Genomic DNA, 12978 nt, shown 5'->3' on the forward strand with positions numbered 1-12978 from the left:
ATGCTGTAAATCCAATGGCTTCAAAGTTCACACACGCACACATCACATGAAAACACACTTTTTTCTGCTGTGGTAACATTTGGTGACGGACACAAACTTCAGACTGGATGTTGGTTTTTATTCCAAAACGCCTCTGACTCTGTCTGACACTCTACAGCTGAGACGATCCAGAGGACGACAGAAGAAAGGTAAGATAAGAGCTGTGTCCTCTCTGAGTGTGTTTATGTGCAGAACGTAATGTGTTTAGTCGCTTCTCTTCCCTCTCTATTGTCTCCTTTGTTCTCTCTAAGTGTGTGTACATCTGGAGTTTAGAGATCCGTGAGTGTTTCTCTGCTCTGACATGTTTGTAGTTCTGCAGGATTTATTATCTGCAGGTTATTTTAGTCCTGTGTGATTCTGCATCTCTGTTTCCTGATGATGTGATCATGTGTACAAGAAGGTGTGATGGCAGGGAGATAGATTTATATTTGTATACATATTTAACACTACTTAATTTCCATTTATTGTCACTTTACCTTTTGCTTCTACTCCACTAAATCTCAGAGGTTAATATTGTACTTTTTACTGCACTATATTTATCTGACAGCTTTAGTTCCTTTTACGATTCAGATGCAGATAGAGTGTGGGATTTTTAAAGGAGACAGATTAAGAGATTGCAGCTTTAGAATCAAGAAAAATGTCACATTATTCTAGAATATTAATAAAACTTCTAATAAAACATTTGTTGCAAGAAAATCAGACTTTCAGGATTTAATAACAGACATAATAGACACAGATGACCCAGTAAAATGGAGATTTTTTTAGGTGTTTGAACTAAAATGTTAATCTGCAAAGTAACACACACACACACACACTTCACCTGAACACAGATTACAACAGCTCAAGTATTTTTACTGCGGTGTTTCATCGACAGGGTGTGACAACCTCTGTCACCATAAAACCAAATAAACTGCCGACTCAGTGAAAGTGACCTTAAATTTTGACCAATCAGCTGCCAGCACATGGCTGTCCAATCAGAGAAAACGTTGCATTGCATAACTTTAAAATCTGACTTTTGATGTGTGAGATATCTGTCTGTCAACAACTATTTGCCTGATTGTCATGAAGGTTTCTGGAGACACTCCTGGTCCCCAGATGAAGAATCCTGATTATTGTGTAACCCTCTGGTGTCACCGTCAGGGCAGAATTTACCCTTAAATATTAAACTTTATTGCACAGATTTCAGGGAAATATCCTGATCATATTCTAGTTCACTAGACGAAGAATCACAATGAATTTGTGACTCTCTGGTGTCACCATCAGGACAGAATTTACCCTTAAATATCAAAATTTAATGTGCAGAACTCTATGAAATGTCAGGATCACACTCCTGCTCCCCAGGGGGAGAATCCCAGTGATTTTGTGATTCTCTGGTGTTACCATTAGGACAGAATTTACCCTTAAATATCAAAATTTAATGTACATATTTAAGTGAAATATCCTGATCACATTCCTGCTCCCAGAGAAGGAATCCTGGTGATTTACTGACTTGCTGATGTCACCATCATGAAAAAATTTGCCTTTAAATATTAAAAATCTATCTCACATATTTTGGTGAAATGTCCTGATCACATTCCTGCCCTCCAGAGGATAAACTTTTTAGATGACATGTCTCTGTGATCTTTTCTCTCGCCTCTACCACAGGACAAAATTTTAAAAAGTTCTATGTCTAATGTCAGCATTTAATGCACATATTTTAGTGAAATATTCTGATCACATTCCTGCTCCCAGAGGAAGAATCCCAATTTTTTTGTCGCACATTACTCCTCTCCAGTGATTTTGTGACTCTCTGGTGTTACCCTCAGGACAGAATTTACCCTTAAATGTCAAAATTTAATGCACAGATTTCATGGCAATGTCCTGGTCATATTCTTGCTCCCTAGACGAAGAATCCCAGTTTTGTGACTCCCTGGTGTTACCATCAGGACAGAATTTACCCTTATTGCTGCTCCCCAGAGGAAGAATCTTGATAATTTAATGACCCTCTGGCACCAACATCAGGATTGAATTTACCCTTAAATATCAAAATTTAATGTGCAGAATTCTATGAAATGTCAGGATCACGCTCCTGCTCCCCAGGGGGAGAATCCCAGTCATTTTGTGATTCTCTGGTGTCACCATTAGGACAGAATTTACCCTTAAATATCAAAATTTAATGCACAGATATCCGTGAAATGTCCTAGGAAGAATTCTGTTGATTGCTTGACTTGCTAATGTCACCATCAGGACAGAATTTACCCTTATTGCTGCTCGCCAGAGGAAGAATCTTGATAATTTTATGACCCTCTGGCACCAACATCAGGACCAAATTTACCCTTTAATATCAAACTTTGATGCACATATTTAAGTGAAATGTCCTGATCACATTCCTGCTCCCCAGAAGAAGAATCCTGTTGATTGCGTGACCTGCTAATGTCACTATCAGGACAGAATTTTCCCTTGAATATCAAAATTAATGCACATATTTTAGTGAAATATTCTGATCACATTCCTGCTCCCAGAGGAAGAATCTCCTTTTTTTTGTAGCACATTACTCCTCTCCAGTGTTTTGTGAATCTCTGGTGTTACCCTCAGGACAGAATTTACTCTTAAATGTCAAACTTTCATGTACAGATTTCTGTAAAATGTCCTGGGCATGGTCCTGCCCCTCAGAGGAAGAATCCTGCTGATTTCATGACTCTCTGGTATCACCATCAGAACAGAATTTACACTTAAATTTCAAAATTTACTGCGCAGATTTCTGTGAAATGTCGTGGTCACACTGCTGCTCCCCAGAGGAAGAATCCTGATCATTTTATGAACCTCTGGCGCCACCAGCAGGATGGAATTCACCCAAAATTTAATGCACAAGATTTCTGTTTAATGTCAGAATCACATTCCTGCTCACCAGAAGATGAATCCTGGTGATTGCTTGACCGGCTAATGTTACCATCAGGAAAGAATTTGCCTTTATATGTTAAAAATGTAATGCACATATTTTGGTGAAATATCCTGATCACATTCCTGCTCTCCAGAGGATAAACCTTTTAGAATACATGACTCTGTGATTTTTTCTCTCGCCTCTACCACAGGACCAAATTTACCTGTTTAGTTCCACGCCTGCCCAGACTGTAAGAACAGACAAATCACCAGGTTGTTCATATGACACAGGAACACTTGGAGAGTGCAGACCTCGGTCACGACCAATCGTCCAGTCTTCTGTGTTATGCAAATTTGCAAGTGCAATCATTATTTTTGTCTGGATGTATTTCCTCAATAACCCTGTTGTAGTTTATTGCAGATCATTTAGATATTGATCATAATTCGTGACATGAAAAGTGTTATGCTGTTTTATCACTATTGAACTGTACTACCAGCCACTGGATTTCAGGATGTTGGCATTTATTCCACCAGGGTCAAAAGTGAAAAACAATGTGTGTATACACCCCTCGATTCGGATCCAAAAATGTAATGGGTTCTTCCTCAGCCCGTGCTGCACCCTTCAACTGAGTTTCATGACAATCAGGTTTTAGTTAGTTAGTAGTTTTTCCATAATCCTGCTGACAGACAGACAGACAGACAGACAGAGGTAATAATGTGACTGCTGTCTGGATGACTTTCTCTCTGGTCCAGACTGCAGACGTCGGCAGGTGCTCGTGGTAGATGATTGGTGTTAAAGCTCAGGACTTTGGAACCACAGACTGTGCTCTGCATGCTGAGTGTTAGTTAGATTAAATCACTTTGATTGAAAGCATGACCGTCTTTAACTCACTGAAGCTGTGACTGTGAATATCAGTCACTCTGATTGGTGAATAAGATGCATGCATGTGTTTGTGGATAATCTGTGAATGTGTATCTTCGTATGTCCTGCATTTTAATGTTTGGCGTCACACATAATTCTACATACATATTTTGCTTTCACACATTTTACACATCACATAGTCTTAACTATATTTGTGTCTTTTATTTCACTTTACTTGTATTTATATGCAATCAATCGTCTATTTTCTACTCTCAGGAGTTTTTAAAAATATATTTGGTCTCTGAGGGATTTTTACCTGAGAGAAAAAATGCAAAAATTCTTTTTACCATCTTTGAGACTTTTTCTGTGTTTTCAGCCAATCAGGATGGAGGGCGAGGAGGATGGAGCGGGGCGGGTCAGAGAGCTGCAGGAGCAGAGGATGGCGGTCCAGAAGAAAACCTTCACCAAGTGGATGAACAGCGTCTTCACTAAGAACGGGGTGAGACAGGACGAAGAAAAGATTTAACAGTTTCAAGATTATTAATAAATTACACGGTAACGTAGGGCAGCATGGTGGTGCAGTGGTTAGCATTGTCATCACACAGCAAAAGGGTTCCTGGTTTGAACCCAGAGTTTGCGTGGGTTTTCTCCAGGTGTTCCAGCTTCCTCCCACAGTCCAAAGGCATGCAGGTTAACTGGTGACTCTAAATTGTCCGTAGGTGTGAATGTGAGTGTGAATGGTTGTCTGTCTCTACGTGTCAGCCCTGTGATCAACACATTCTCACTCTGACCTCGTCTCATATCTACATTTGGTCATGGACCTTCAACATCCAGATACGACGTGAAAGGTACCCTGGGTGTGTTGGTTGTGGTTGCATGCATTGTTTTCTTTCAAAATACATTTATGTTTTCACAGGAAATTTACCGTTTACATACAGTCTTTCAAAACAACGCCAACTGATGATTTTTTTCCTTAACAACAAACACATCTGGATGGGTTTAGGAAAAAAGAACACAGTTTGGCTTTTTAATCTTATGAAATGCAAACACCGGCCTCCTGAGTGAAGGTTAGTGCTTGTTGGACCTGTCCACCACCCCTCCTGCCTGCCCTACTTGGACTTTTGTTGGCTTAACTTTCATTCTTGTCCCACCACGTTTCCCCCTGACGCTGCCGAGGACTGTTAAATTATAATGGCAACCAGCCGTGTATCATGCTGACGTTAAAGGACGCCTTTTTCGTTGGTTTCTGATGCCACAAGTCGCTGTCCAACCACTGGATTTCGACAACTTTGGAATGAAACCAGGTTGCTGTGTTTGTCTGGCAACCTGTCAAGGGTGTACCCTGCATCTTTCCCAGTATCAGCTGGGATAGGCTCCACCCCCACTGGAGTGTATCAGCACATGCTACATTAACCCAAGACTATCTTAAACAGAGTATTTGAGTAAATGTACTTAGTTACATTCCGACACTGTACGTAGTTTTTATTTACTCCTAAAGATATAAAACTGAAAAGGCATAAAAACACTCCAGATTCTTGTTGGTGAACCAGATCCAGGACTGATGCTGACTCACTGTGGAGCAGAGACACAGAAATGTGCTGAGTGGATGTTTCCTGCATTAACGGTGGTTACAGTAATAATAATCCTAATGACGCTGCCTGCATGTGTCTGCAGACTGATCCAACGACAAACACAGACACACACAGACAGAGAGCCGGCATGGAAACACAGCAGGACTGAACACACTGAACCCACTGTGCTGACTCTGACATGCAGCACTGAACCAAGCAGGACCAGAAACAGAGACAGAGACACTTTCCTTTGAAAATCCAGTGTTGATACACTTAGACAAACTTAACTGGTTTAATGTGACTGACGCCAAAAAGAGATGAGCGCTTCAATCCATATACTCACTCAAGTTACAATTTTCTGAGGTACTTTACTTAGGTATTTCTACTTTGTTTTACTTTGTATGTCTACTTCACCACATTTACCTGACAGCTCAAGACACTGAAGTGGGATTTACACTTCTTACTGTAAGCTGAAACCATTTCCCTCAGCGGAAACAAAGCTTTTATTTAGGCTACTTTCATTTTACAGATAAGAAACAATAAATCACGAAGACAATAAAGCCTCCACAAAATGTGAGGCATTTTAAGTCTGTGTGATTTATCCTGGGTTCATATGAGAAGTGAAAATCTCCGCTATGCTCTAGGCTAATTTATACAATGTAAAATGCCATAGGCTGGCGCTAATAACATTAGCATGTTGTATTTGTTTGGAAAACATGTTTAGTATGACAGTTGTTTTGTCAGTGAACCTTGTGAGCTGTAATGGAGCCGAATTTTGTAACGTTACCTTTGTTAAATGTTGCTGTTGTCCCTGGCTTCATATGAGTAGAGGAAAAGTCTGCTAGCTGCTAGGCTAATTTATACAATGTAAAATGCCATAGGCTTGTGCTAATAATGTTAGCATGTTGTATTTGTGGGGAAAATGTGTCCAGATAAAGACAAGTGTTTGTCTGTGAATGCTGCGAGTTATAGTGAAGCTGATTTGTGTACTTGTGTTTGAAACTGTCTCTATTAAGCCATGTTTAATGTGTGTTTAATGTGTGTTTAATGTGTGTTTTGAATCAGCTAAACTTTAGAGCACTTAATAGTATCCCTACCGCAGACTAGTGTGTTGAAGGTGTAACTGCAGAGTGACACAGACACCGGCATAAGCTGCGTAGGCTAAGGCATAGAGACACACAAGTATAAATCCTGCTTAATTAGTTTGCAGATAAAGATTTGATTCAACCATGTTTCATCTTTACAGATTAAACCAGTGGTTTTAAAACGTTTTGTGCCCAGGGCACAACAAAGGGCAAACCAAAATCTCATGGCACACCTTTATTTGTTCACAATAGCTTCTTTAACATGTGTTATGAATTTTATCACGACATGAGACATGGATCAAATGAATTAGAATGTTTATATTAAAGGAAACTTGAACAGAAAATGGAAATATAACATAAGCTTTGTTTAGTTTTTGTGATGATGTCAGTGCCATTCCTCCTGTTATCTGTTATCATTGTGAGTCATGTAACTGCAGCCTATCAGCTCATACACAAACACATTAATCGTCAGGTATGAACGCTGTTCTCAGCCTCCACACGCTCTCACACTAATGTTATAGATTAAAAATAGAAGAGTTGTTGCTCCGTCTCGGGCAGGTTTGACAGATTCCAGTCGGTTCATGTAGCTCTGGGTTTGATTTCACGTGTTTTCTCTGATAACTGGATGCCAGCTGTTGGCTGAACACTGAGGCCCGCTGCTGCTCCTCATTCCCAGAATTCCTCTGGGATTTCTGTGGGATGGCAGCAGGGAGAGAAAATGCATGTTTCCATCTGCACTGAGGTCATGTCCTCTGTAGTATTTCTGGACATTTTGGGAGTATATAATGGCATGAGCTCCACAGCTGCACACTTACACTTTGTTTTTTTTAAATGTGCACATCAGTTGAACTAATTTACACTTTTTAGTGCAAAAAAAGAAAAGAAACACAAAACACAACCAACCAAACAAACAAAAACCTAAATAAAAGAAATAAAAGAGAAGAAGATGAAATTATCTGTAAGTGGCATCATGCAGACAATAATATATGGAATTTACAGGAAATATAATTGAATAGTTAAATAAATAAACAATCTTGAGAAGTTAAAAAAATGTAATGAGTAAGATATTTTGTTTTTATTTTATATTTTATATATACTTTTTATATTATTTTTGAATATATTTTTATCATATTCTTATTTTTTTTGAAGTATTTTAAATAAATAATATGGGATTTATAGAATAACACATTTTCTTTATATCATAGTTTTAAATGTAAGTGTTAATTTAAAATATATTTTCAAATTAGATTAAATTAATATAATTATATACAGTATATAACTACTACTGTTATACTAAGAGGAAAATAACTGTTGTAGTGTATATTCCGGCCACTGTCGGCAGCACTGAGCGGTGCTGCCGAGCAGAACAACAGTGCGGCGGTGAAGAAGACTCTCCGCGCCATGTTTGAATTCACCTTGTTAGCTCTTCAGTCAGTCGGAGTCAATCATGTTTTCTGTTACGGTACACTCACCTGTCATCACCTGCTCCCCGCCTGATAAGTCACTAAGGGAAATATCTTTTCTGCGGTGAGTGTTATTTTCTCTCGCTTTCCCTGTGATTAATTATACTACTGTCTGAGTCACGGAAATGTTTGTGTTTAATCATATCAATCCAGGACCGTGGCGCGAACTATGAGGTTAACAGTTCCCAACCATAGCGGATTCATGGATCGTGGGTTTTAGCAGCAGCTTAGATTTTAAAATCATTCTCGTGATTCTGCTGATGTCTTAAAGTCCACCTAGAGTGATAAATATTTGCCCGGAACGATGTCAACGTTTATATCCAACATTTCCACCGACTGTGAGCTCAAAATGAAGCTATGATCGGCTAAAGCTAACATGAGTGCACACTACAGTTAGCTTCAGAGGCTAGGTAAGCTAGCATTAGCTCAATATGTGGTTTGACCTTGTTAACCTAACCTTAGCTAGGAGAAATACAATTTTTGGGACTGTTCTTTACTTACCAGAGGAGGAGGGTGGCTGGGTGTGGCTTTGTTTGTTTATTTATTTGAATAAATAAATAAATTAGCTGTTAGATTTTAAATTTACCTTCTGATGTTTGAAAGTTTAAAGTTAAAGACGAAATCTTGGAGCTGATAAAAGCCTCAGTTTTTCACTCTTGTCGTGCATGCTGGTTAGTTTGTGCAGTTTATTTATTTATCTTTGGTAAAACTTTAAAAGTAGGTTAAAATAATTTTGATGAAATATCACTATTTTATGCTCAGATTTAATTATGAATTTTCTGATGGAAGCATTTGTCCCACATAATGTGTTCAAGGACCGTCAGAAATTTGAAAATCAAACGATAAGTTCTGTTTTAACAGTTTCTGGCTGTGATAAATGGTGTAATCTTGCCAATTTGTAGAAGAAAACGTAACTTCCAAATGGGGTTTGGAAGGCACTTTTCCTTGAAAAAAATTCCTTTTAAAGCTTTTTTTTAGAATTAGAAACAAATTGAACCCACCTCCTTTAAAAAAAAAAAAAAAAATCTGCAGTAAACAAGTACAAAATAACGCCATTTAGAGTTGTGTGCCCCCTCCTCTAGGCCAAAAAAGAGTCCTTTTCCACTGCTTAAAAAATTATTTGTCTCCCCTGAATACTGACATATCTTTAATATTAAACTTCAATTAATTAAAATTTGGAAAGAGGGGGAGGCATGTCAATAATATTTTAAGCACTGGGGAGGGACTTATGTTTTTTATTTTATCTTAGCAGAGGGATATACAAATGGTTGTATTTTGTATTTATCTTACAGCAGCTTTTTAAAATCATTGAATTTTCACATTTCCAAATCAAACATGATCTTAAAATAGTGATATTTCATCCAAATCACTTTATTCTACATACCATTTAATTTTCTTTTCCAAAACCGTTTTTATGAACTAACCAGCATACACCAGCATGAGTAACAAAAATTGAGGCTTTTCTGAACTACAGGATTTTGTCTTCAACATCAGATTTTAAAGTCTAAAATCTGATTTATGGTGGAGGGAGGGTCATGCATTTCTCACCAGTCACTCAGGGAGGCTCAAGGAAAAGTATTTCTAGCCTAAGGGAGGGTCAGAAAAACAAAATAAAAAATGAACTCATACCTCAGCCACTCCCTCCTTTGACAAGTAAAGAACACTCCCTTACTCAAACTTAACTGCTAAAGTAAAACACAAGGTAGGCTAATTGTACTTTCCCTCATGTATTTCCATCAAAACCAAGACCAGTGTTCGTACCTGTCTGAGTTAAAAGTACTAACACAACTGGTTTTACTCCACGAAATCTATCTGATATCTCTTATTAGTTTCTTTGACATTCAGAGAGTACCTTTGTAATCCATTTATATAGTCTAATATAACTGATCTGCAATGATTCGTTGATAACAACTGAAAACTTATGATTGACATTTATCCCCCTCTTTAGATATTTTACAGTCCAAACTATTGATTGTGAAGGTATTTAACAGATTAGTAAAAAAAAAAAAAATAGTATTTAGTTGCAGCTCTATTCAGCTCTTCAATCAACTCAAAGCTGATGGAGCTAATTATTCTTTTTTATTATTCTATGGCGTTGTATTCTGTGTTGGGTGTGGTGAACAGGAGTCACTGTGTTATCTCCACGGCAACAGGAAATCAAACTGAGGTAATTCTATAAAAGACTGTTCAGATAGTCCACCTTCCTGTTTCACCAACATAAACACACACCAAATATCAAGACAACAGGGTTCCTGGAATTCCTACAGCTCGATGTTACACCCAAACACATCACTCCATGTCAGTTTGTGCTTTTTACAGCTGAATCTGAAATCTGACCACGCCCAGTGTTTCCACTAAAGATTCATTATAGACATCCTGCTGACAAACAACAAAGTGATGGAGATTAAAACTCAACTCCAACAAAGAGTTCAGTGTGATGTTAACAACCTTTAAATTATTTTCTGTTATGTCTTTAAATAATGATGCAATATATTTTATATTTTTAATTGGGTAAACCAAAGCAACATACAAGTAATTTTGTCACTGTAATAAGCCTTGAAGGCCCAAACCTTTTTTTTAAACTGTTGAAACAAAGGGAATACTGATTAATAATAATAAAAATAACAATCATCATCATCATCAAAGTTCCATGTTAATGGCTGTTTTTTTTTTTTGTTGTTGTTGTTTTTTCCCCCAGTCGTTCAAGTTGATCAGAAATCTGGCCTGAAGACAGTTTTTATTTGCCCCTATTTTTATTAGCTCACATCCCAGCTACATCAGCTGATCTCAAACAGCCCACTCACTGATGGATCAGCGGACTGATGGAAGGGAGTCAGCTGATAGATCACATGATTCCTTTCTAAGCAACCTGTTGATAAATCTCACTCATGGCACCCTATACTGCTCTGGCCTGCCTACTGTCGCTGCTTCCTCTGCAAGCTGCTTTGCAACCTGCCTCCACCCCAGCTCCTCCTTTTCATGCTGTGTCTGACTTATCAATGTTATTTCTGTTTGGCATTGATGCTGCTCTGTTCTGTTCCTGGGTGGTCTGCTGCTATCCCTGCCTTAGGCTTTCCATGTAGGCACATGGAAGGGTAGGGAGATGTGCTTTCTCTGCCACAGGCTTTCCTTGTCTGTGCGTGGAAGGGCAGGGAGGCTTGTCCTCTCTGCCTCAAGGCTTTCCATGTAGGCATGTGGAAGGGCAGAGGGGTGTGCTCTCTCCACATTAGGCTTTCTGCGTAGGCCTAGGAAAGGTAAAGAGTCCCCACCAGAGCCATATCACTAAATATAATACTGCAAATGGGAATAAAGTTTACTTTGACTAAAGAGATCCTGACTAAAATTAAACTTTTCATAGCCTCCTAGAATAGTAAATCAATTCAGTGAGATGATCAGACCGAAAACTTTCTTATTGGATAAAACAGATGTTGACAAAGATGCCCTTTGGGAACATAATTTACAGTTGAAAAAAGGTAGTAAATTGCGATTTTATATCCCAATACTCAGCATATTGCAAAATGATTAAATTCACAATGATATTGTGTCGTGATTTAAGTATCACGTTAACATCTTATCAAGGAGCCTCTGGTGATTCCTTCCCCTGTCAGTTATACTTCTCTTTAATTTGAATACAGCTCCTACATCAGACAAGTAGTTATTTTTTTCTCAATCAACTCAACGTACAGTTTATGAAATGTTAGAGAATAGTGAGAATGTCTGTTACAGTTTCGGAGAGTCCAGAGTGGCATCTTCATTTTGTGCGATCAACACTCCAAAACCCAGAAATATTCTGTTTACAAAAGCAGCAAATCCTGACACTGGAGAGGAAGAAGGAAGTAAAATACTTTTTTTTAAAATCGATATTTTTTTTTGTTGGCATTTTTAGCCTTTAATGGACAGGACAGACAAGTGTGAAAGGGGGAGAGAGAGGGGGAGTGACATGCAGCAAATGGCTACAGGCTGTAGCCAAACCCGGGCCGATGCGGCAACAGCCTTGTACATGGGGCGCCTGCTCTACCACTAAGCCACCGACACCCCAGGAAGTAAAATACTTGACGGAGAAATTCGGTATCAGCAGGACTGTGGGCTCTGTGGTCACAGAGGTAAAAAGAGACGGAGAAAGACATGGTGGACTTTGTTTTGGAGCTGTAAAACCGAAACACGTTGGATCTAAAGTTAAAGCCAACACTCTTCTTATTGGAAGAAATGAATCCACTTGGCGAGCTGCTCTTCGCTGTAAGATGTTCCCTGACCTGCAGATAACCAGGATGTCCTGACGCAGAGTGGACAGAGACGTTATGTAACACACCTCAGGAGGAAGAAGCACTCGACTCTCAGGATGATTTAAGGGAAACTAGCTTTTTGACTTTGAACTTCCTGTCAGTCACAGAGCTGTAAACATGTCTCCTCACACCTTAGAAAAAACGCTTACACTATACAGAATGTAGAGGTGGAAGACGTATTCAAATCCTTTACTGAAGTAAAAATATTTTAGTGTACAAATACTTCATACTATTTCAGATTACTAAAAGTTTTGAATGACAGAATTTGGTTAAAATGCTGACTTTGGGTTATAACAGGACATCACAGAGTAAAAGGTGAGCTGTCAGTGTTTAACTGTCTTCACCTCCTGCAGGACAACGTGGAGCTGACTGATGTTTACACTGAGCTGAAGACCGGAGTCGTCCTCATTCGTCTGCTGGAGCTCATCTCCAGGGAGACGCTGCCTCCGCCCAGCCGCCGCAAACTAAGAGTCCACTGTCTGGAGAACAACAGCATCGCCATTAGCTTCCTAAAAACCAAGGTAAGTCACCTGTCCGCATCATCCAGAGTCTTAAAAACCAAGCTAACTCACCTGTCCACATCATCTACAGTCCTAAATACCAAGCTAACTCACCTGTGGATGTCATCCAGATTCCTAAAAACCCAAGGTAACTCACCTGTTCATTAGACATGCGCGGATGGCGTTTGAGCGCACCCGAATCCTCGTGCACTCAACAATCATCCAGCCGCCACCCACCCGACGTAATTATCTTCTAAAATTTAGAGACCCGCACCCAACCTGCGCCAAACATTAAGTTATTGTATTTACATTTAAA

At 39.0% G+C, this 12978-nt stretch overlaps 1 protein-coding gene across 2 annotated transcripts in view; it reads left to right on the forward strand.

Moving 5' to 3' along the window:
- sptbn5 (spectrin, beta, non-erythrocytic 5) overlaps positions 1–12978 on the forward strand; it is a 56948-nt gene continuing 43970 nt past the window's right edge. For both annotated transcript variants that reach the window (XM_078175356.1, XM_033642871.2), the window contains exons 1-3: positions 1–188; positions 4137–4259; positions 12516–12683. In XM_078175356.1, coding sequence (XP_078031482.1) covers positions 4146–4259; positions 12516–12683 — 282 coding nt within the window. In that variant the 5' untranslated portion in view covers positions 1–188; positions 4137–4145. The remainder of the gene's footprint in view (positions 189–4136; positions 4260–12515; positions 12684–12978) is intronic.

This window comes from Epinephelus lanceolatus, chromosome 15 (genome assembly GCF_041903045.1).
Source record: "Epinephelus lanceolatus isolate andai-2023 chromosome 15, ASM4190304v1, whole genome shotgun sequence".
In the NCBI taxonomy this organism is placed as follows: domain Eukaryota; kingdom Metazoa; phylum Chordata; class Actinopteri; order Perciformes; family Serranidae; genus Epinephelus; species Epinephelus lanceolatus.